The sequence below is a fragment of the Anarrhichthys ocellatus genome, unplaced genomic scaffold (genome assembly GCF_004355925.1).
Source record: "Anarrhichthys ocellatus isolate YVR2014 unplaced genomic scaffold, GSC_Weel_1.0 scaffold8, whole genome shotgun sequence".
Taxonomy (NCBI): Eukaryota; Metazoa; Chordata; class Actinopteri; order Perciformes; family Anarhichadidae; genus Anarrhichthys; species Anarrhichthys ocellatus.
The window spans coordinates 1614951-1640350 of NW_022280038.1; the positions used below are offsets into that span (position 1 = coordinate 1614951).

Sequence of the window (25400 nt, forward strand, 5' to 3'; positions counted from 1 at the left end):
GCAATGAAACCTCAGAGCCTCATGCAAATCCTTCAAGATGACCTACTTCTTCCCCTTTCGACATAGACACTCCGCTAAAATCCATAAATTAAGGAAATTAACCGATGGGGGCCCCGGGGCCACTTTGTAAGCTATTTAAATCTTTAAATTTACAACATCCCTGCATACTTCATGTAATTGAACTAACTCCGGGCTTGTTTCCTTTAATGAGAGGCAAAAAATAAAAATCCCCCTCCGGTTTGTACCTCTGGAAACAACAAATCTGTGCCAGAGGGAGGGGGGGGGGATCGCTCTGAGGTCTGTCTAATTACGAAGACTTGGCCCGCTGTGAGGAAGGAGAGAAGAGGCAGCACCTACTCCCAGTAGTCCTGCTGTCACATCACCAGCATGACTGGTTTATTTCCTGTTTAGATACTTGTCATGTTGAGCTAACAGTCCTGTAAGAGTCAACAGAGATCTGATGGGAGGTTTAGATAGCAGACCGAAAATAGGGCAAGAACAAATCATGTTTTTCTTTTCTTTTCATCTGGATGATAAACAATAAAGAAGAGTTCTCCAAAAAAAAAAAAAAAGTGACTATTGTGTTTCCTGTGAACCAATAACAACTTCCTACACTGGTTGGCGCCAAATATCAAGAAACACGAGCGCTGCAGCTCCGTCAGGATGCCGGTACAGAGTAATTACCGGGCCTCAATGTTGCATCAATTATTCACAGTTATTTACCCGCAAATAAACAAACATGCAAATAAATAAATAATTGTGTCTTTGGCGTGAGCACCTGCTTGACTCCCCCCACCCCCTCTGAATTCGCTCGGTGCCAAGATTTGGCGCACGCGCAGCACTTTTAGTATCTTTGGAAAATAGCAATAATCATGTAAAATCGTATTCCCCCTCCCCCCCCCCCAAAAAAAACACAAAAAAAAAGAAAAGTCTGCAGGCTGCCTGCTTTCATTGCAGAGTGAAGAGTGAAGGGGGGGGGGGGGGGGGGGTAGATATCTCCATCTAAGCCCCCGCGCTATAATTGAAATGGCGCATTTGGCTGCAGGCGGGTTGTGAGGGCTGCTCTCTCCGCAGCGGCGCGCATGCATGTCCGCAGACGTCATTTGATTTTTAATGGCCTGCAGGAAATTTGGCGTTACCACTCCAGACATTGAGGCGAGAGAGGGGGAGACAGAGTCAGAGACAGAGGGAGAGAGGGGGAGAAAGAAAAGATCACTGCATGAAAAAAAAAATTGGTTCGAGGATATCTCTTCATTTTCCCCATATATATATATATATATATATATGTTTTTTGTACTGGGACTTTATCAACAAGTTGCACCGCGCCTTTATTGTACGGAGTGCGGGACTATACGCGGCAGCCCCGCCTGGCGTTAAACTTTACATTCGGGATGGAGACGGGGACGTGGGCCCACTAGCTGGAACCGCCTGGGGAACTGTTACATCAGACGGAATGACAATGATTAAAATCTGCTTTTGGCCGCTCTAAACCCATTGAGCGACAGTTTGCCGGTTTCCGACCCCCCCACTCCCTCCTCCTACTCCTCAAAAAAAATCACAACTTCACACCATTAAGGGGAATGGTTCTACTTTAGCCGGGGAAGAAGAAGAAGAAGAAATAGATAAGTTATTATATCTGTGCAGTCATAATTGTCTGGAATAGGGGTGGTGGTGGTGTTGGGGGGGGGGGGGGGGCGGGAGGGGGGGGGGGGGGGGGGAATGTGTGGATGTATCACGTTTTTTTTTCTTCCTTAAGAAAATTGCCTGGGCGAGAGAGAGAGTGGAGTTGAGCTAATTGTAGCCTAATCCCATGGCCCAGAGGCGGTCGCGCAGCCCGGAGCAGGATTTTTCTCTTTTCGAGCTCCGCTCTGTTATTTAGAGACGGATTATTGGCTTTCTTCTTCTCATAACAAACCACAGGGGCAGTTTCGTTTAGGCAAAAAAAAAAAGAAAAAAGAAAGAGAAAAAGCAAGAGAAGAAGCCGAAATACGAAGAAGGATTCCAAACAAGAGCGCACATCTTCTTCTTTTCTTTTCTTTTTTGTCCTCTCTCCTATCTCACGCTTATCCAAATAAGAGCAGCGCAGAGGAAGGAGATCGTCTCATCCATGTACAAGGTAAGGACGTTTCACTGCGCGCTTTGGTACAAAAAAAGGAGCTCGGCGAAAGGACAGGTCGGAGACCAGCCGCGCTACATTGAGTCCCCCCTTCTTTTTTTAAAGCCACAGAGACACACTCTGCGAGCCAGTCCGTCCCGTCCACAGCCCATAGTGTCTTTTTAAAGGGCAGTTTTTGTGTGTTGTTGGGAGTGGAGGGGGTTGGGGGTGGGGTGGGGAAGATACACAGCGAAGACTCGGCTCTTCCCGTGCGGCCAGTATCTATAGGTCGGTGCCGGAGCCGGATGGCGCCGGTGTAGTTGTGCCAACGAAACTCGGGCGCGTTTCTCTGGAGAAAGAAATATCTGAAACATCTTGTTTGTACGCGGACAGCAGCTGCAGGGACCGATCCCGCCGGCACGGATATCCTCTGGACTCCCTACGATGTTTGAAACGGTAGGGTGAGAACATTTCGAAAACATATTTCAGAATCCAATGCTGTATTTTTTTTCTTGTGTGTATTTTTGTACGCACAGTGCAGTTTGCGAAGAGTAGAGAGTCGAACTGGCGCTAAAGAGCAGCGTGGACACCTTCTCCCTCTTTTACAGACTGGACACTTTGACACGAGTGGGTTTTTTTATTGTTATTTTTATTTTTTCAAGCGGGTGATGGATTACACGTGTCGGGATTATATGGTTTTAATTTGTACAGCGGGGGGGATAAGACGCCATGTTGAGCATTAAAGGGCAGCTCGCAGGCTTTTCGCGTGGAGTGGGCTATATTGTATCGGATTGTTCCATTATTCCGACGTGTCCGTCCCGTAGATATTCGAATAGCCCTTACAGCTGCTGTGATTTATTTTTTTTGTGGAGGAACGTATCATATATGGTGTGTGTATCCCCCATACACATTAAGAGATTAAGAGAAACGGAATTAAATGATTGATTTTGCGAGAGTGAGGAGCTTTATCTATGGGTCTATTTCTTTCCGTTTGTTCCACGTTCACGTAGCCTACATCGTAATTTCATTGGTTAATTGATTGGTTGGTGGAGAGTAAGAGAGAGAGAGAGAGAGAGAGAGAGAGAGAGAGAGACCGGTAGTGGGACAGCCTAAACCTAAACTTCTTAAGTCTTTTCCAGGTTTTTGTTTTTTCTCTCCTTTCCTTCTCCTGGGATTTTGAAATGTAATCCCGTCCTCCTGTAATCGTATTAAACGAACATGATACTGCTGTAATCCGGGCTACACCCTGAGAAAAAAAAAGCTCCGGTCTCATTTTTGTGCCCAACGGCGAGCCAAAGGGGCCTCGGCGGCCTTCGCTCCACCAGGCATGGCAGTAAAAAACAACAACTGGAGGATCAATCACGTTGATGTAGCCTACTGTGTCGGGGCGAAACGATGTGATCTCGGTGTGTTTCGAACCCACACGTGTACTGTGGGAGCCCCGAGTATCAGTATGTTTAAAGTTAAAGCAGAGGTCTGCGTCTCGACCCAAAAACCCGGAGGGTAACAGAGGAGGAACGACGAAATGTGACCTTTAGCCGGCGATCACGAGGGCGACGTAAAAACAGTGATTTACTCCATGACTTTATAACAGACTTTACAGCCTGAGGTCAGGTGGTTTACCTGTAGTGAGATAAACTACAGACGATGGCCGCATGTCAGCGAATTCGAACTATTTAACGGAACATTGCAGCGGCCAATCGAACTCAGAGCTGCTGACCGAATCTTATTGAGTTAGTGAGCTTTTCGTTGTGATTGTTTCCACATCCTCCTGACACTCTGTCACCACGCATGTGGACCCGGATACTTCACGGTTCGGCCTGTTAACGAGTGTGTGTGGGGCAGCAGGGCGACGCTTCCGTTTGTGCGCACGTGCAGTTGTAAAGTTATCACTATCTGTAGTTACATGACAAGCATCACCTTAATCATTAGTTTTGGATGTGTGTGCGCGCGTGGAGAGAATACCCCCCTCTAACACCCCCCCCCCCCCTCCGTCTTTTCCTCGCTCTCAGATTGGAGGTTGGTGCGTCTGGGCGCATCACGTCTCACACATAAGGCGACCTTTAATTAGAATATTGCAGCAGCAGTTTGTTTTATTCCCCTGGAGGCTGACACCTAGCATTCCTCCCTCTCGCTCTCTCGCTCTCTCTCTCTCTCTCTCTGCCTCTCTATCTGTCCATCTATCTCTCTCTCTCCCTCTCTCCCTCCCCCGGTTCTCTAATAAGCATCCTCCCATCCTCGCCTCCGGTGCTGCATGAAAAAGATGCAAACATAGTTAATTAGAGCGGTGGCAATAATTTCCCGGCTAAATATGCGACCAGACAGACGTGGAAGTGATCTGATGCCGCTCCGAGAGGATCCGATCTAGTTCCCCCGGTGTAAGGGTATCACTGTGCCGCCGCCGCTGCTGCTGCCGTTTGTTGATCTGGCTCTGCCCCCCCCCCACCCCACCCCACCACCCTTACGACGTATCCCATGGCTTTTCTCTACACTTGCTTTCAGGAGGGAAGAAGCATGTCACGGCTGTCTCTGACCCGGTCCCCGGTCTCTCCTCTGGCCTGCCAGGGGATCCCCCTGCCGGCTCAGCTGACCAAGTCGAACGCCCCGGTGCACATCGACGTCGGGGGACACATGTACACCAGCAGCCTGGCGACCCTCACCAAGTACCCGGACTCGAGGTAAGACTCGTTCCCCTTGGCCGTCAGCGGTGATGGAGTTGGTTAAATCGCTTGTCTTATTTACCGGACGTGTTTAGGAGTGAGTGGATTTGCATCTTGTTGAAGAAGTCTTCATCATGCAAAAAAAAAAAATGTCTTGATAAATCTGCGAGTAGATTTCAATCAGTTTATGTCTCGATTTAACAGCTTTATTTTGCATTTTTATTCAGTGAATCAATGGTGACATGTTTTGTTTGTGTGTCCTTATTTAGGCTTTATGCTGTTAACAAGTCATGTACACCTGACTGGCTTTAGGACAACTGCTCTGTCAACGTCTATACCATTCAATCGCAGAAGCTGCCGGTTTGATATCTTTTCAAACCACGTGGGGACACTGTCATTATTTTTAAACTCTCACGGATTTAAAAACGATGAATTTGATTGCTTTTGTTGGTTTCACTCGTGATTATTTTAATTGTTTGATAAATACCTCCAAGGCTTTTTTTTTTAATCTACTTTCACACAGCAGTTGTATTTTTGAAATCCAGCTGCTGTCAAGCTGTCAGGTGCAGATGCTTTCACGTGGTTAAATTCTGATTATTGCAAATTTAAACATTCCTGCTGTGCACACAGCACTGCTTTTTGTTGTTGCTCAGTGTAGATCAGGGTGCTGTTAGGAAAGGAAAGACAAATCGGATACAAATCAAGCTCATTATTGTGTTACATGTTAAGTTTTTTCCTTGCCTATTGTAGAACCGGCGGTTACCACCATCAGATGTTCTTCACAGTCATTAGTGTTCAAACACAGGGGCTTATTCTCATAAGATGCATCCAATACAGGGTGTATCAGTTTCATTCCATTTCATGATACAACATAATCATTGTATTTTTTCTAAGAACATGGCTTGTATTGCAGTCAGACTTTGAGACGTCGACACCTAAAAGCTGAGCGTTTGTGTGGACGGTAACAGAAAGGGACTGCTGCTCTCTTTGGGTCTTTCTCACAGCAAACATGGGCTTTTATTTATTTTGATGCCCATTGTAGGACTTAGTCATGATGATTCAGATTGTGTAAGAGCGGTTGGTAATCCGCCCTCCCACTTTGTTTCACGCATTTAGCTCCATCCGCAAACAAGTAGCTGATAAAGTATCTCTGTTCTCCACTGATTTTTTCCTACTTATTCCCTCCAATGCAATGTCATTGTTTGCCACGTTGCGCAGCCTTCAATCCTGCGTCAGCTGACAGGGTCCCATGTGGGCCAAGGTAAACACTCGCCGGTTGTTGGCAAAGCTGCCGAAATTGGCCACAGGAAACAATCCCCGTAATCCCCCTGGTGATATAGAGTCTTGATCATCACAGAGGCCGCTGACAGGAAATCCTTTTATTCCTGACTTGTAACATGAAGAATGCAGCTCATCCCAGACGAGGGCCTTTTATTGTTTGCCTTACGAAGGCGCTGTTTTCGTTGTAACGTCAGGTCTGTCCAGGAGCAACAGAGACAGGAAGTTCTTTTTGAATCCGATGTGCTAATGTCATTCGGAGCTTAATGGTTCTGAAGCTGTTGGAGCAAAAACTGTGAACGGAGGTTTTTAATTGGCTTTAAAGCCGTTTCGATACAAAGTGTATATTTTTTTACATTGTCGCAATAATCAGTGAGCCAAGTTTAATTATGACAGCACATCAAAATTTAATTCCGTAATTCTATTCCATCTATAACGCACGTAGAAAAATATAAAAAAACATTGTTCTCTCATAATTAGGACATTGTAATAATATGTGATAGCACCATACAAGAAGGCTTCCATCCACAACTGAGTTGAAATTATTAACTCCACCAACCCTCCAACAATTGTGTTCATCAGCAGTAAACTTGAAAAGAAGGCAGGGAGTGCTAGCCAATCAGTGGCAGAGTAGGGCGGGTCTTTGCGAAAAAAAGGCGGGTGGGGGAAAAACAAACAAACAAATTGAACGACCGTAAATAACAGGCCGCAACTGCAAATGGCCATGAAAGATGTCATTCGGTCATTTGGATGAGAAAAAAACTCTCTTACGCGCTTATTGCCAGTGTGCCATTGGTTGAGCCAGGCGTGCTGAAAATTGCATAGCCCTGCTTTAAAGCGCGTTGTTTAAAATCAGCGCTATTTTCTTAAAAAATTTGTACTTTGTGCATTGTTATTTTTGATTCCTCTTATATATTTATTTTTCATGCTCCGGTGCACGTTACAAAGACGTTATTCGTAGAGGCGGTGTCGGGGTGGACACGCAGGGCACCATGCAAATGGGGCACAGAGTCGTGTCAGAGCACCCAAACAGTGTTTTTACAGTGAGAGTAAAGACCGGAAACCAGTGTGAGTGTTGGTTCTAGTGCTCTTTTCCTCTCTTCTCTCTCTCTTTCACACATGCTCCTTTGCTCCCTCTCCTTCCTTCTGTGTCTGTCTCACTCTGGATCTCACACACACACACACACACATGCAAGCACTCTCTGCCTCTCTCGCTCGCCCTCTCTTCTCTCTCTCTTTCTCCCAGCCTCCTCAGTGTACAGTTGGCCTCGGGGCTCCACTTTCCACAGGATCCAGTGGAAGGGGGGGGGGGGGCTTTTTGTATGAATTAGGATAATGGCTGACAGCAGAAAGCAAAAACAATTATACCGGAGTAGAGATAAAACACAGCGTTTCGGCCACGTCCCGCTCGAGCGGCGCATGCCACGGCAAAAAAACACAAGAAACGTGACGGCCAGCAGAGACCGGGTTCAAGAGTTTAGAGTTGATGATGACTTTTAATAGATTGGCCCCTGAATAATGCAGCATGCCAAGAGAAAGTTAGTCTAGTAAGTAATGTGCGGCCATTCATCTTCCTCTGCGCGGGCCATATTAAGGGACAAGGGGTCATGAAACATTGATGCACGCTCTGTGTAGCTCTCAGGGAGGACGGCCTCAGCAGTCACTTGAACAGAAGCTGAGGAAATTAAGGGGGAATGTTCCAGAGACGAGGAAACTATTTTGAAAGGACTTTTTCTATTTATTTTTTTCCCTCTTTGAGGACGGCAGATCCGAACTGGCTTCGTGCTCTTTCGGTGTCGCAGAAATCCCCATAAATTAACATGGCAAACAATGTCTGGTAATTTACAGTTGGCACTTGCTATATTTCCTTTCATTTTTATTCCATTTCATTGTTAGGCCTCGAGTGTTCTTTTTTTTTTTGTTGCTTTTTTAAAGAGACTACATGGCACTAACACGTCGCGGCGTGATCTGAAGTAAAAAAATGAGCTGTTTGATAAGACTTTTAGTTTTAATCACTGAACATGAAATAATAATGAGAGTTAATTGTTGCTGTAGCGCAGGAGGAGTCAAAGTTATGAAGCTCCAAAACAGCAGATGAAATGTTTTCCCAAGTTGCAGTGAGTGTGAGAGTCAGTGACAGTCAATATGCACATCGAGGACCCATGAAGGCAAATATTGGGCCTACATGATGAGGACCATGTGCTGCTGTTTTTTTCGTTTTGCAGAAATGTGGAAAGGTATTAAGAGTTTCACAGGAACCTGATTTATGTCAGCAAAATAAAAAAAAATAAAAAAATGTGTTCGTCGTTTTGAAACTTTTGCCACACCCCCAGAGCTTTCTGGAGGATCGGTCCCTGATGTCGGACCGGACGCCGACGTCCCTCGCCTGTGTTTGTCTCGCTCTGCAGGAAGCTGCTGGGGCGGCTCGCATTTATCAGCCATCCATTAGTGTGTTTTCCAGATAGCATCAGTTCTTACGGAGAGAGCGATACCTGCTCTGTGCACCCCCCCACACCCCCTCCCACCACCTGCAGACACATCTCTGGCAGCTCTGAGCCGCCGGCCGGCTGTAAGCCGCTGTGGTGAGGATGCTGCCAGATATTGCCCACCTATGCTGCCCTCGCTGCCTGGCCTCACTTGGCACCGCTGGGTTGGGAGATCTGAGCTGTTCCTGTCCTTGATAACCTCCCACACCCACCACTCTCCCTCCCTCTCCCTGACTCTCCCTTCACTCTGTATTTCTATGGAGTTCGGTCATTTTTTCTTTTCCTCTCCCACTCTCTCCATCTCGCTCTGCTCTCGTGTTCTGTCTCTGCCCCTTTTCCTTCCTTTTTTTCGTCCCTCCTTACTCGTGTTCTCCGTGTTTTTCTCCTTTGGGTTCTTTGTCTAGCTTTCCACATCTTTCTACCCCGTAATTCAGCTTGTCCGTTTGTGAGTCTTCTCTCTTAATTTCTCCATGTACCCCCCCCCCCCCCCCCCCCCTCCTCACACACACACACACACACACACACGCACGCACACTTTTCTCTCTCCCTACCTGTTACACCCCCCCACTCCAATTCAGGGATTTAACTGAAAGGGGGAAAAAAACTGAGAAGACCAACAGAGAAAGAGAGAGAGAGAGTGAAGGGAGTGGAAGAGAGGGAAAGAAAAAGAAAAACAGGCAGCATTTTAATTGCTTTTTAAAAAAGTGGAGATGAAAAACAGAGTTAGCCTGGAGGGGTATGGTGAAATTCTAGCTGGAAGAATTGCAAGACCATATGAGAAAGGAACACCGCGGGCAAAACAGGGAGATGAGTATTGGTTTTTTATAAAGCATTTTGCATCGATTTCCAGAGAGAAAAGCGAGTAAGGGAGAGGGATGGAGACGGAAGGAGGGAAAGAAAGGGAGAAAAAGGATGGCGTGAGAGAGGGCGTGAGGGGGGGTGAAAGAGAACCATCTTTGCTCTGCTTCTTCACACAAGTCAAGTCAAAGAGAAAGGGACGCGGTGGCTTCAGCGTGTCCGGCCGACACATCGTGGGGGGGGGGGGGTCACCAGATATAACCGTTAAAACACGAGCTCACGCGCTTTTGACGAAGTTGAGGCTTTTCATTGTAAATTCGGAGAAAAAAGCCAGCCCTGCTGTTTGCTCACTGCTCTATAATAGAGTTTGACAAAGCCAGTGCTCATGGAGGCAACTGGGCATACCGATGCTTATTGGTAGGCTTTTGATTTTTTTTCCAGATTTTCACTGTCGTACAACTTTTCCCTTTCGAACCAATAAGTTGTGCAGCAACGCGACGCAACTTATTCCCACCAACAAAGGCCTTCCAGGTTTCTCTGCCGAGGGAGACGCCAGTTCTGTTTCGGAACGACTCCCCAAATTCAAAGCTTAATTTGGAGATCCAAAGATTCAAGCTTCGGGAGAACAAAAGTTTTGCGAACATTTGAAAGCACTTGAACAAACTACATCCTCAATATTCTAGAGATGCTAAAAGGAAGAAAAGAAAGCTTTTAATGATTGAGTTGGGGTGTTTAGCATATGCAAATGAAGAAATAGATAGAGATTATTAGATCAGTCAGAGAGAGAGAGATAGAGAGAGAGACCTCCAGGTAAGCGCCAAGAAATTAATATCTGTCCAAGGGTATCTCCAGGCATGATGAAAGTTTAAAGATAACAGCAGTTCTCACTCTTTGATTTGATGAGCTCCAACGTAGTTCAACCAAACCATTAATGCAGCAGCAGCCGAGTGGAAGGGGTTCAATGTGGGACGCACAGCAACAAGTGTCTGTCACAATGTTTTTAAAAGGTTAAATGCAAACATACTGTTTGATTAGCTTTTACCGAGTTATTACTGTAATAGGAAACGATGACGAATGTCATTTCAGGTGATATTATTTTCATCCTTTCTGCTTTTTTTTTCCTCTCAGTCTTAAAATGTGAATCTTTGATCGGAGAACGAAAGATGCAACATGTTGTCCATGATGACAAATGATGCGTGAGTCACGTTTCCCTGGCAACAAATGCACATTTTCAAAGGCCAATATGTTGATTTCATTTTCAGCGAGGAGGCCCAGTTTCACTGAAATATGTATCCGGGTTTAGAATCATGGATGGCAACAGATTATGATGGAAATGTAGTTTAATTTAAAAGTGCCTACAGTGCGGTAGGGGTGCAGCAAGTCTTCTCACATTCAGGACAAAGTCGGGTAAAATACCTTTTTTCCAGACATCTTCCTCACAGAAGTATGTGGTCCTCCACCGTTTTTTTTTTTTTTTTTACCTCTGTCCCCCCCCCCCCTCTCTGACAGATGGAATAATAGAGCTGTAATGCCACATTCATCCTATTAATTTCTGTAAGTACAAGCAGCGAGCGTGTGTGTTGTTGTAATCTCTCCGCAGAAGGGACACTTCAAACAAGTCTGGAATGGAGGAAACGGTGCCTTAAGCCCCTTGTTTCAACCTGGGATGCTAATGCATTTCAAGCTTAGTGCTAATAAAATTGAAAAATAAATGGAGGGTAATTGTTTCATGCATTTGAAGGGAGCTGGCTCACTCTGTTTTTCTGTCTGTGTGTGTATTTCAATTTCCAGAATCAGTCGTCTGTTCAACGGCACCGAGCCCATCGTGTTGGACAGCTTGAAGCAGCACTACTTCATAGATCGGGACGGCGAGATATTCCGCTACATTCTCAGCTTCCTCAGGACCAGCAAACTGCTGCTTCCAGATGACTTCAAGGTACACATCCGCACCGCGTTGGTTTGTTCGGACTTGCCGGCACCGTCAGTTCGAAAAACCTTTCCAGATTCCAGATTTTTGCCAAGATAATACACCAAAGTGTGAATATGTGTATTTATTATGTTTACCGCCCGTTTTCACAATAGACCTGATACCACAACAGAGCCTAACGCAGACTCACCTGCCTCCCGTTCAACGTACTAATTACCTTGGGTTTGAGCACAAGCAATAATTAGGAAAAAAAGGAAATATGGAGCAGAGAGGTAAAATGCTAGCTGGCTAACCGTAGCATGGCCCGGTGATGTGATATGTGTACCAAAGCCCTGAGCTGTTGTTCTCCACTCAGAGTGGTTTCCACAGAGGTGAGCCCAGGTGAAATAGCCTGTGCGCCCCTCTGTTACCCCTGTTACCTCTGATGGCCGACTCCCACTCAGAAAGGAAGTCTGGCTGACAGTGACAGGGACCCACCTGGAGAGCTGCGGCTGTTTTGATTGATGGTTGCAGTTTGATACAAACTAATTTTCTCCGCGTCCATGTCCACATCTAAGACCGCACACAACTTGCTCCTGTTTGAGCATCCGCATGAAAGAACTCTACTGAAACAGTATATTATGTCCGTTATCGCACAATGTTAAATGATCTGAAGCACATGGCAACACACCAAATTCTGTCAGGCCTAGTATCAACTAATGCGCTGTAGGGTGAACTGTAGAATTCCCCAACCTGACTTGCCAGATGCTACACGGAACGATCTGAGAAGCCGTCATTGGAAACTGTTTGGAGAAGGCCAGGCACTTTTTTAAAAATACCAAAAACGTCTTTCCCATAGAGAATAGCCTTCAGTGTCGTTCTCTGCTCTTCTTTCAGTAAAAAACAAAACAATGAGCTGAAAGACCCCAAATGATCGCTAAGTTTCACCCAAGTATCCACATAAACATATAACCTGTACGAGGGAACAAGGCGAGGCCGAGCCATCCGGAGCCAGGGGCAAAAACTCTGCGGGCCTCACGCGTAGTCTGAACCAGAGCCAAACCCCATACAACAGAACACAGCATGAAAGCAACGCGTATTTTTCAGCAAAATAGATGGCCTGACTCAGTGCCGATTAGTTTTTCCCCTTCTTATTCCCTGCTTTCCCTCCACCCCCTCCCTCCTATTCCTGTGAAGTCTTGACAGTCCAATCAGGTTGAAGAGAACGCATTGGATTTCATTGTTTCAACTCATTATGATCCTCTGTCGCATAAGCCCTTGTTGATCTGCATACCTTTTCAATTTGCGTGGAGCCGGGGAAGAAGGAAAAAAAAAATGCAAATAGCGCAAGGCGGAATTGAGCATGTCCTTATCTGAACACAATCAGGCTTGCCGTCGCCCCGAGGGCCGGGTCTGTTCTGCTGCTGGCAGCCACGGCGCTGTGTGTTTTGCTAAATCAATGTGAAAGTCTGAGCAGAATAGGGGAAAGACATTTTTCCAGCCCACATCAGTGGAGCAAAAATATTCGCCATTAAAATCCGCCCCTCATCTCGTTATTCAAACCGCAATTAATCACAAGAGTGTAAGCAATGCTGTCATTGAGGGCAAGCTTATGAACCGCTAAGAGTCGGTTTTACTCGGGCCTTTTGTGTCGTGCTTTAAATGAATAATGCTTTGTTTCTTGAGGTATTTAGTGCGGGAAAATAATAGGAACGAGCTTGTGTTGTCATTTGTTTCGTGGGTGCTGTGTATTAGATGGGAATCGGATATATTTTTCGTCGGTGGCGTGTTTAATCAGCAGCCTCTACTTGTGTGGGCTTCAGTCCTCCGACTCCCTCATCGTGACAGTTTTTCGTCCTTTCCTCCATCTTCCTCTCTGTCTCCGTCCGCCCTCTCTGTCTCTCTCTCTCTCCCTCCCTCTGTCCTTCCCCGAGACATTGCCTTGCCGGCGGGCGATCAGGTCGGATCATTATTTTGAAGCTCAAACGGGTTGTCTGGACACGGGGATCGGAGGGATGAATCGACACGCAGAGCTGGCAGCGTGTACAGCAGCGGCTCCAGCAGTCTGGACGGGAGCCTCCCTCTCATCCTCACCTCGGCGCTTGGGGTCGCTCTGTTGTTCTCTGCGCCCGCTCGGGATGACTAAAAGTGCCTCGCAGACAGACCCCTGTTAAAAACATATCCATCCACGGCTTCAGACCTGTGAAGGATGAGGAGCCACACTTTGATACAGAGAGCTGCCCGAAGGGGGGAGCGTCTCAGTATGAGTTTTGTCAGCTGCAGCAAGAGGGCCGAGAGAAGAAAAAAAGACAGGGAGAAAGGGAGCGAAAAAGAAGGGGGGAAAAAGGACCCCCCCACACACACACACACTTCTTTCGCGTTCTGAAATCTTAAATATTAGACTGTCAGCTTAAGATGTGTTGCGTCAACGCACGTCCAGATGGAGTTACATGTGCATGGGCGTCTCAGATGAAGGCGCAGTTTAGATGATGGGGTGAAACCGGCGAGGGAGAATTTTCAAGGCTAAAGAGTCTGACAGAAGCAGCGGGGTTAATGAATATGCTGTTTGCTGCCACGCTCCGGCAGTGGTGAGAAGGGGGGAGAAAGAGAAAAAATTCTCTTTTTAGATCAGGGCTCAACACCCACAGCTAGCAATGATGCAGACCATACGAAACATATGTCGGTTCCGCAGTACAAAACACACGGTGCTACACTTTTTCAACGACGTTTAGACTCGACGCCGTCGCGAGCGACCTCTGTCTGCATCTATCGGTGGTTCGACGGCGTCCGTGCACTGAAGCGAGCTGCAGCCGGGAGGGAAACGTCATGTAAGAATAAAAGTTCATAAACTAAGAGTGAATAAAGCTGTCATTCTTTGTCACTTAGAAACACTAATCAGAACACAGATTTATTCATTACTACTTGTTTAGCAGAGATATTTGCAGCGTTTATGTGCGGCCTAATTAAATCTTGTTCTAATAGGAGCTTAACACCGAGGCCACGAGCCTCATTAACATAAAACTCCCTCCATATCAGGAACACATTAGCATGCTCCTTGGTCTTGATGATTGTCCTCGTGTTCACATATCTTCTTCCTCACCTCCTCGTCGGCCTCCATTAGCGAAAAACCCTCTGCCTCCCTGTGTTTTTTTTCTACGGCGGCGAATGATAGTGCCATCTGGTCTTGTGGGAAATTAGAGGCGAGAGCGCCGGGGCGAATGGCCCCCGGCGAGCCCTGCCCAGGAGGCAGAGACAGGCAATCTGCTGCAGACTGTCTGCACACAGGAATGCACCATCCCACTTCACTGGAGCCCCACCGACGGCCTTTCTGGAGTCAGCTCGCTGAAACATGCTAAAGGCTAGCGCGGCTCTGCCAAGAGCTACTGTGGAGGAGAGCTGCAGCATGGCTGTGCTTTGTTTATTGAGAATGTTGTCCTGCTGGTCGGAAAGCCATCTCTCCCGATCTTTGTTTATTGTTCTCCTTTCCTGAAGATGTCTTACGTGGGGAAAGTGAGACGCTGAACACTACTCTGCTCTTCATAAAGAGCGACAAACACAGGTGGAGGTCAGGGTGGATGCATGTGTAAAACATCGGACTTTTGTCCAGGAGACCGCTGTTAGGGTCCCATGTGTAACCAGAAGTCACAACGTTGAGTTATTTGTCAGGCAGAAACCTCCGGGTCTGAAAAGTGAAGCCAATATGGAGCCTTAAACTTGCATTCTTTCTAATGGCCAGCAGGGGGCGACTCGTCTGGCTGCAAAACAAAGTCAGATTGTATAGAAGTATATGAGAAAATGACTCTACTTCTTACTTGATTTATTACTTCAGTAAACATTGTAAACATGAGTTTATAGTCTCAATCTCTTGTTTAAAGTCTTCTTCAATACAGCATGATGTTCATTTAGTAAATTATGGTCCACTTAGAGTAAAATAGACCATAAAGCAGGGTATGCTTTAGGGTGGGGCGACCTTGTAAATGACAGGTAACTACCACAGCGTTGTCCGTGTTTTCGTCTACAACTTTAACCCTTTCACAGTGTGTTTTCAGTTCATTTCTAACCTTTTCGTTTGTCTAAAAAGCCTTCGGATGTACTTAGCTCCACCCTCTAGTGTCAATACTTACAACCAAAACAACCAACAACCACGATGCCGATGGCCAAAATGGCAAACAAGGCTTCCAAACCGTAGTCATGTAACATCCGTACTTCTGTAACTCCACTTCCGTAGTTATTTTAACCCAAACCACAAAAAGAAAACGCGCATAAAATTAATAACTTTTCGTAAGATATCATGCGAACCATTGCTCGTAGATACGTTGCACCATGAGGGCACTTACACCGCTGACTACAAGGATATGGGTCAACAACATGGTGCCTCCTTAGTAATGGCTCTTTGTAACAATCAGTGAGGACAAAGGACACTGGTGGTATCAGACTCACATATAACTGTTTCCTAAAGAATTCTAGACATTGTTGGACATCTTGAACATATTCATCATGTTATGCATGAATGTCTGTACCACACGGTTGGCGTATCACTGCTCTATAAGGGTCAAAGTGCAGATGCAGCCAGAACAGAAACTCTCTGGAATAATTATTGCTTAAGTGTCTCGCTCAAGGACACTCTGTCATTAGTTGCTGTGGGGAAGCCATCGGGATGCCCTGTAAATATTCCTTCCACTGTCATATTGATGTTGCACATTACTGTATATGTGTAGAGTTTTGTCCTGACGACCTTGGTGATGAGCTGTGACGTGGCGAAGTGAGCAGTGCGCTAGTCACACGTAAAGCCACGGGGACCGCCCAGACTCACTGCACTCATCTGCCTGTACAGGATTTCCACCTGCTGTACGAGGAGGCGCGCTACTACCAGCTGATGCCCATGATCAAGGAGCTGGAGCGCTGGAAGCAGGAGCGCGAGCAGCGGCGAATGGCGCAACCCTGCGACTGCCTGGTGGTCCGCGTCACACCCGACCTGGGAGAGAGGATCGCCCTGAGCGGCGAGAAGGTCCTCATCGAGGAGATCTTCCCGGAGACAGGAGACGTCATGTGTAACTCGGTCAACGCCGGATGGAACCAGGACCCGACGCACGTCATCCGCTTCCCCCTCAATGGCTACTGCAGGCTCAACTCTGTCCAGGTAACACACACTCTGTTTGCCGTCATTCTCTCACTCTCTGCATGTGGCACATTTAACTCATGCAGTACTAGACAACTTATGCAAAACTAATCTAGTTGTAACATTTGACAACAGTACTAATCTTTTCATATTAGTGATAGAGAACAACCCGGCTGTATTGTAATGTCCTCTTGGGCATGCAAGTATTTATGTTGGTGGGGTGTTCCTGATGTATGAATTAAAATGGTGAATTATAATATCCCCTAAAAAAGAAAAAAAACAGCTAATATGTTATTGCGAGACGCTACAGGCAAAACTTTGTTTTTCATGCACTGGTCAATTTTGAGATTTTGGGCTGATTTGCCTCCATAACTTTTTTCAGACTAGTGGAAAGAAGACATGTTTATTTTGCTACTTTGTCTATTTGTATCTGTAGGTTTCTACTAAATTCACCAAAAGTTACCTTTAGATAATGCCTCAAGTGGCTTTTGCATGATGTGAGATCTGAGCTTGTCCTTTAGTAGTACCGTAGTGTGACCGCTCATTGCTTTACTGCAGGCCTACTGTATGTTATTCTCAAGCAGGTAGCCTGACTTAGATCCCCTTGGGTTGACCACGGAGCGCAGTAAAGCAGCGAAACGTCCAAAAGCAACTTCAGAAAAACTAGTTTTTGCAGTTGTGTTACCCAGAGAAGGTCCGCGAGGGGGGAAACATAACAGCCTCACACCACGGGGCTCGATGTAACACACTCCGGTGCCCACAGCCACGAACGGGCCGACACATAAGATGAGCCTCCCCCACCTCCACGCCGCTCCCTTCGGCACCCAGAGGGAGCGTCTCCCAGGCAGGCTAGCGCGCTCTGACACCTCTACCTCCCTCCTGCCGGCATGTGAGAGACCACCTCCAGGGAAGGAGAGCCTGAGCGAGCGGGACAAAGCACGCGTGGACCGCGGCCATGCTTTTCCTGCAGAAAAAAAATGAAGAAGAGGAATGGAAAGTGTGTGTGTGGGGGGGGGGGGGGGGGGGGGAATAATATGCATAATTTACGCTTTACTCCTTTTTAAGACACAGCTCCTATTTTTTTTTTATTTCAAAAAAAGACTCCAATATAACACCGCTCGAGGCGATTGAAACACACGTATTGCATTTTTTAATACCATACTTACAATTTCTCAAACAGCCTAAACCGGTTTATACTTCTTTTATAGATTTTTAAATGACTTGCAATATAATTAATTGGCCGCATCAACTAACACAACATTTTCCCACTCTGTTTACCAGTGAGACTGGTTACGGGATGTGAGCGCGTCGCACTAACGTGGTCTGAAAGGTTTTTTTTTATGGCTTGGTTTTTTCTTTAATCGGGCCGCTCCTCTGACGGCGAGGTGAGCCGAAAATCCTCTTTTCAGACAAACCACTAACGAAGAGAGAGCAGCCGGATCTCCAAGGTTTCCCCTTTGTCTCACTGTATGGCCTCACTCGGTTAAGGTGTATTTTTACTCTTGTCGGCTCCTTTAAGACACACAGATACACACAAATCTGTTAAAAAAACAACACCACACACACATATGCAAGCAGAGTGGAGGGGCCCGGCTCATTGAGTCGATGTAGATGAGGACACGGGGAGCAGATGGAGGTGTTCTTTCGTTGTAAGGGGAGATGCTTCTAAACAGCTCCCTCATTCTGTCCTCCCTCATTGTTGCGTGAAGGTATGAGAAGGTTGGGAAAGTGATCCTCGTCTCACCCGCCAGACAATGAGCCTCTGATCCTATTTCAGCCCTGGACCCCGATCCAGGGGAGCGCAACCGCACCCTGCCCATAGAGGAAGAATTAAAGAGGTGGCCGGGGGGGGCAGAGCTGTCTGGAGCGGAGAATTTTTGACAACGAGAAGGAGATGGACATGCGACAACTTTTAAAAACGTGCTCTGTTTTGAGTTTTCATTAGAGAAATCACTGTCGGCTCAAACGGTTTCATTGAACTAAAGGTACTGTTACTGTCCGGCCCAGGGCTGGAAAAACCGCCAGACCTTGTGATACTTTGGTCACAATGAGACAACATGACGTCTCTCAATGCAGCAACCCAGTTTATTTTTCCACTTTTTATTCACTTAAACACCCCGAAGGTCAGAAAACGTGGTTATACTTCGCAGTAAAATATCTCATTCAATTACTCAGTGATATTCAAGGGCTCCTTAGGCTGATACATTATTGTATCATCATCTATTTATAGTTAGTTTAGTACTTTATCAATACTAACTGTTTGCATCAGAAAGAAAAGTTTGTACGATATTACAGTGTACGCTGTAAAGTCAGCCCCGCCCCTCCCCTTCAGTGCTTCATCGTGTGTATTCAAATGTGAGAGAGCGAGGATAAACAACTCCACCTTGGCGAGTGCTTCTTCATGAAGTCATGACTGGAATTTAGGGAATTAATGCGAACCACCTGCACTGTGATGTAGATCCAGTGGGGAGAAACGGAGAGCAGCAAAAGGCACTTAACGGAGGGAAAACATTTAGCCAAAGAGGTGTACACACACACACACACACACACACAGAGCTGGAGCTCCGCTGCTCAATACATCACCGTGATGAAGCACTCAGATCAGAGCGGAGCCGATCCGTCCTTCATCAATGTGACAACGGTGGCGGCCGTAGAGAATTCCCCCCACCCGTTTGCTGCCCAGGCGGCAAACGCAACGCGTCGCAACACTCTCTTACATGTCACACTGCCACTCCATCAATCCTGCGCCCGGGTGGAAAGAGAGAGCACCGCTCATCAGAGCAGACAAGGCCACACAAACACCTCCGCTGTGCTCCTCAGAGGCCCGAGCGGCAGAGCAAGACATTAACACCGCTTGCGGTTTGGGGTTTTCTCTGTACAGCCTGTGTGGGCTGTGAGGCCCCAACAGGCAGCCGATTAACCTGCAGTACGGTGGGCTAAAGATGGGACGACAGGCCCGCTGACAGTTTCAGCAGTTGGCGCCACAAATATTGTTTCTGCTGGATGCAGCTTGGTTAGGTAGTGGAAAGTAGATCTTTGTAAGAGTGACTCTGGCTGCAGCCAACTGGAGAGATACACCTGGAGGACAAAAGTTTTATATTTATAGTTATGTCACATCAAATACAAGCATCAGTGGTGGAAGAGGTAGTAATAGTAAGTATTGTATTCAAAATCATATTTATTGGAACATGTGAAAGCACAAGGAACCGGATTCAAACACACAACACAGAGAGAGGAGTGAGATCCCAAAAAACAGGTACAGTACACCAGCACGTTGTCATTCCCACTCGTCACATACCGACATTTTGTCAGACTCTTTGGCCTAACGCACGGTCGCAGTGGACATTTGGTTAATGCTGGGAATTCAAAGAAACACTTGCTTAGGTTTAGGCAACAAAGTAAAATCACAGTTGGGCTTAGAATAACTACGTAAACTTAGGTTAAGGCAACAAAACCACTTTATTAGGTTTAGTCAACAACAACACTTTTTATGTTTAAGAAACTAAACTACTTTACCATGTCGAGACAACAAAACCACTATATTAGGTTTAGGCCTGAACACAGTTCTTCTGGTTGAAAGTCTTGTATTTGTCTGACCCATTTCACTCCTCTCCCACCCACCATTTTTGGGCTTTTTTTGGTCTTTCTACTAAAGCCTGGTGGGCCTCATACTGAAGTTAAAGGGTGCCTTGTGTGTTGATATCAGACAAAGTGTACAAAGGCATTTTGACGCCCTGGGAATGAGAACAGGCTGGGCACATGTCAGTTCTCATTCCCAGTACAGAAACTGGCCACACTATCTAAAAACACTAAGCAAAGGCAGACTGTAAATACACAAAAGAAAGGTCTAACGCACACCACAAATACTCAAGTAGACAAGGCTGAAACGGCAACTTAAAAAGCTGCACAGACAAAGGAGAGCACACAGACTAAATACACAATGAAACGAGGGAGAAAACGAGGGACAGGTGAAAACAATCAGGGCGGGGCAGACAATCACACAGGTGGGAAACACACAGGGGAAGGAAGTGAAGTATGTGAAAAGAGAGACAAAGGTGAGTATGCCAAAATAAAACAGTAGATAATAACTGAGGGCAAACAACAAGGAAAGAATAACCTTAGAGGAGAGCGGGACATGACACTTTAGTAAAAGCACAAATGTATTATCAACAAACTGCTTAAAGTCCTCATAATTACTCATAATTAAGAATGTCCCTTAGTGTTAATTCATGTTATATTATTGGATCATTATTATACATATACATGTAAGGTGATTGGTTGGTGGGTGTAGTTCAGTAGAAAGAAAATAGTTCCTACATGAAGCTGCTCGCAATAAGGTCTGTGGATTATCTCGAGTAACCGGGTCATGGTTTCTGGAAAGAGACATTTCTGTTTAGTTTAATGTGTTCAAAGGAAGCTCAAATTAAATGTTTTTGGGCGCTTTGAACAACACAAGCCGTCTAGTCCCATTATATGGGAGAGAAGGCAGACATCTGTACGGCCGATATCTCTATCAAGAACCACATGAGTTTTTGATTTAGGTGTTAACTATCCCTTCAGGTGCAGGCACCTTAAAAACTGTGTCCAGTACTTGAGTGTATGTATTTTGTTTCTTCCACCACTGGCAACCGTAGTTTTCGCACCACAAAGCCAGAAACCACAGACCGCAGATGAATAACTAAAAGGTTACTGAACGAGTCCGATGGTGTGAGATCCTCCATCCTCACGAGCGTCTTCACTGTTGTCTCGACTGTACTTACCTTACACTAGGGTCACTCAATTACTGTGTGAAGACACTTTAAATCAAAGTGTCCTTTTCTAACGGTGAGCTCAGTCTCGTCGGCTCCACAAACACATCCACTTGATAAATGTGCCGCAAATGCAATCAGAATACATGACAGTATGAAGACTGTTATTTTTGGTCGCTTGTGATTCCTCCAAAAAGCTGGCAGATGGCTCGGAGAATTAGAAGGAGTCGGAGCTTCTCGGCTGCTTTACGCCAGATGCTTGCAATAAGCGGAGGACGCGATGCAGAGACTGCGGTTAGCAGCTCCTTGTCACATATTAAAGACCGTGCATAGTTAAACAAAAGCGACCCCCATCTCAAGTGTGTGTGTGTCAAACGTGTCAATCAAACCTGAGCCCCGCGCCGTGAGGAGCGAGCGTATCCTGGCACCTCCTGAGAGAGGTGATGCGAGAGCGTGCTTGCGCTCCGGTGGCCATCAATATTACATGGTGCTCCGGTTGCCAGCCCGGAGACTCATCCACTTTGATTCCCGCCCCGCCATCTTGGGCTGCGTTTGGAGACACGCGGTGCTGCTGGGAGGTTAGAGGAGCCAGGCGGATACAGGCCCCGCTCACAATCCCCCCGTTTGCGACCCCAGATTGAGTGGCAGCTCAGTGAGACGGTTGTATGCGAATGTGTTTTTTGGGGGCAGATCCCTGTGCAGCCAAGTCAACCCCGTAACAGTGAGAATGGCTGATTGTGTTTCAAATGTACGAGGATCACCGGGGGATGAAGAGAGAGCTTTCATTTGGCTCTCTGCTGCGATCACTCGCAGGACAAAGAAGCCGAGAAGAAGTGCTCAAGTTCTGGGTAGACGTTGCAAACTTTGGTAAAGTTTTGCCGTACCCCTTCCGTATTCACTTTTCCCGTGTTGGTAACAATACGATATTGACATACCTCAAGCATAGTCGGAGCAACTCCGCAACTCTGGGAAGGGGAGGAATAATTAGCCGCAATTCCATTTCACGGGAAATCACCAATGCTCGGAATGAAAGTTCGCCACGGTTCCGATCGAGTGAGGCGGGAAATGAGCGGAGAAAATCTGTGCGAGTTCAACATGAGCTGGGATCTGAGCGCCTGCGGCCCCAAGTGTGTTGTGCTGCTGAACTGAGCCACCAGGACATGTTTTAGCTTTTTAAGAGGGTGCTTTACTCTCTGTTGTCAGCTGGGATTGATTTCAGGACATTGTCCCGTGGACATTGAAACCTTTTTGCTGGGATACATCGTAATTATTCAGTGTATTGTTTATCCCCCCCGTGGCACTAATTCACTGTGTCAAACTGAATGTGAACATTTTTTTTTTCTTCTTTCATGACTTCTTATAGTCATTACAGTATCCTTGAATCAGTTACGACTATCTGTAATAATATCCTTAAGTCTTTTGTGTCGCCGTGCATTAATGATAAAAGTGTTTTCAGACTATCTTTATTGATCAGGCCATGCTCCTCTGTGACCAAATCCATCGCCGAACATGACGGTCCCACACGCGTTAAGAGATGATGGGGGGGGAATGCAATGTGATGCAACGATCAAAGACGGCTATGTAATATCATTTCCATAATCGTTAGGCTCCTCCGTCGTCTGTCATGGATTCGGGAGTGTTTGATGCTTGGGCAGGTCTCTTAATTAGCCGTCCTCACCATCAGCTGTCTGCCGCCCCTTCTGTCTCCCAAATTTGTCGCTGCCGTCGAATGGCCAGAAGACAAAAAACAGGAGGGGGCGGGGGGGTAACTTTTCCAAGTAGTCATTTCTGCTTACAAGCAGCATGTCGGCGCCGCAGTTTAACGAGGAAGTGGGGTGTGGGTTCAGGTCTGCTCAACAAGTCTGTGAGTGAGTGTGAATGCGCGAGTTGTAATTTGCATTTGTAAATTTGCCTTCTATAGCTCACATATCATCTGCGCTTGTGTGTTTGTGCATGGGATTTATCCGCTCTAATCCCCAGTTGCAGCCCTTTCGACCCCAGGAGGCCCCAATTTTTTCGCCCTCCGACGGGGTCCTCGGTTCTGTAATTAGAGAGGTCATTCTGCACCACGAGTTCATGTGTTAGTGTGTGTGTGTGTGGGCATTTGAAGAAACTGATCTATTTTGTGTGAACTCTCGCTTTGTATCTGGAAGGAGGGGATAGCCCTCGGCGAGACCTTTCATTTCCATACGCTGCACACTCCATTAAAAAGGACGGGGGAATAAGTAAATACACAGCACTCCTCGCACTGGGATTTAGATATACCCCCTCCAAAAAAAATAATAAAAAAAATCCCACAAGGATTACAGCAGATGAGGGGAGAAAAAAGGGGGATCTTGGAGTTCACATGTTTGCGTCTGAGCGTGTCTGCATTCTGGACTCGACGGCTAACCTGTCTCCGGCTCCTCTCCCCGCAGCTGCAACACATCCTCACACGGATCGCCCGCAACTCCCCATCCTCATTCCCCGCACGTCGCTCTTCCTCCTTTTCGCTCACGGACCTCGCTTCTCCTCTCACCCCGGCCTCATTACTCAAATTAGGAGCTCCAGTAATCACCGCGCTGAGCCCCCTTAACACACCTCGCTCGCACTCCTGCTCTCCTCATCCCTTTGAGCTCATGCCCCTCGGTTCAGTAGCCCATCCAGCACAGGCGGCATGAATATTGCAGAGGTGGTGTTGATGTCGAAGTGCCCCCTGGTTTTATCCCATCACTGACGTGTGATCGGAGGAGGAGGGGGTACTTTAATGACACACGGTGTATGTTGTGACTGATAAAGAGCCGAGGTTGATGTGATGATGGATGGCTACTACAAAGTGGTACCTATCCAAGACTTACTTATGTTTGCTGCTGATGACAATTTATTGCACCAGAAACCTGTAAAGTGCTGGTAATGAGATACCACGATACTTTCCTATAAGTCATCGTTATCTTTGTGGTGGACAGTCTGATTTCAAGTGCATAAGTAAGCTATTTATCACACAGAAAATGTACTTTTATTTAAATAGAACGGTTAGACGTTTTGAGAAATAGGCTCATTCACTTTCTTGCAGAGAGTTAGACGAGAAGATTGATACCACTATCATGTCTGTATAATAAATATGAAGCTACCGCCCGCAGCCGGCTAACTTAGATTAGCCCAACGACTGGGAAACAGCTAGCTTGGCTCTGTTGCTAGCAAGTTCCACCTACCAGCACCTCTGCAGGTCACTATTTAACACATTGTATCTTGTTTGTTTCAGTCGTACAAAAAGTAAAGTGTAAGAAAGACAAATTGCCACTTTACTGGGAATTAGCTAAAGTAGCTATTTACCTTTGTGAAACTACGATAGCCGGCAGCTGGCTTTAGCTCCACGTTTAGCAACAGACACAAGAGTGGTATCAATCTTCTCTAATAACCGCCTTTCCTAAAATAATTATCTTTAAAAGAGTATGAAACCCGTATCTCTATCAGTAATACTTCTCAGTTAAATTTAGCGCTATTGACATTGTCTCAATTATTAATGGCCGTTTTTTACCTTCCCTCCTCTCTGTCCCCGTCTGTCCTCAGGTCCTGGAGCGTCTTTTCCAGAAAGGCTTCAACGTGGCGGCGTCTTGCGGAGGCGGCGTGGACTCATCCCAGTTCAGCGAGTACGTGTTGTGTCGCGAGGACCGGCGGAGTCTCTCCCTCAACACGCCCATCAGGATAAAACAGGAACCGCTGGACTAGAGCATCCTGGGAGAGGGACTGCCAACCCTACCAACACTCCTCCTGTCTCCCCACACCACCCCAACCCTAACTACCCCCCCCATCCCCCCACCCTAACAAGACCACAACCACCCCCAACATACCGAAGTATTAGTGGAGGCTTGTTAACCTCACCGCCTCTGCGGAACTCTTAAGAGGAATGTAGTACCAAACAAAGGAGGGGAAAAAAAGAAAAGTGTCAGCAGCAAAAGTTTTTGATTATGTGAAATGACGGCCGAAGAATCTGGGACTGTGATGAAAACAACAACGACGACTCGACTCACGCAGCTCACTTGAACCATTTTAGCACCATGACTGGTTGATTTCTTTTCCCTGTAATTCTTATAACAAAGGTGTTCTGACCCTTTTTGGAGTGACACAACTGCCCCCTCCTCCCAACACACACACACACCACCCTTCTTCCCCTCTGTCAGTGGTGTATCATCCGGCTCTGTCTCGGTACGAGGCCCATGTCTGGTCTGCTGTGGGACAAGAAAGCTTTGGCAGACAGGATGCTGTTAAGGATGACAGGAAGAGGACATAATCCCATCTCGCGAGTCCCCCAAAAGGCCCCAAATCCCCGC

The 25400-nt window shown here is 46.6% G+C and overlaps 1 protein-coding gene across 2 annotated transcripts; it reads left to right on the forward strand.

Annotated features, from left to right (window-relative positions):
- The first annotated feature begins 1719 nt into the window (after positions 1-1719).
- kctd15b (potassium channel tetramerization domain containing 15b) lies at positions 1720-25187 on the forward strand. 2 transcript variants are annotated; one of them, XM_031848581.1, is made up of 5 exons: positions 1720-2116; positions 4598-4773; positions 11109-11253; positions 16058-16363; positions 24640-25187. In XM_031848581.1, exons 1-5 carry the CDS (start codon positions 2108-2110, stop codon positions 24796-24798), a joined length of 795 nt encoding a protein of 264 aa, XP_031704441.1. In that variant the 5' UTR covers positions 1720-2107; the 3' UTR covers positions 24799-25187. The 2 variants fall into 2 exon arrangements, with proteins under 2 accessions (XP_031704441.1, XP_031704440.1); XM_031848580.1 differs by lacking the exon at positions 1720-2116 and adding an exon at positions 2142-2551.
- Positions 25188-25400: the final 213 nt, after the last annotated feature.

Coding starts and splice junctions, on each gene's coding strand:
- kctd15b (XM_031848580.1), top strand. Junction 4,774..11,108: donor ACCAAGTACCCGGACTCGAG/GTAAGACTCGTT, acceptor TTCAATTTCCAG/AATCAGTCGTCTGTTCAACG. Junction 16,364..24,639: donor GCAGGCTCAACTCTGTCCAG/GTAACACACACT, acceptor GTCTGTCCTCAG/GTCCTGGAGCGTCTTTTCCA.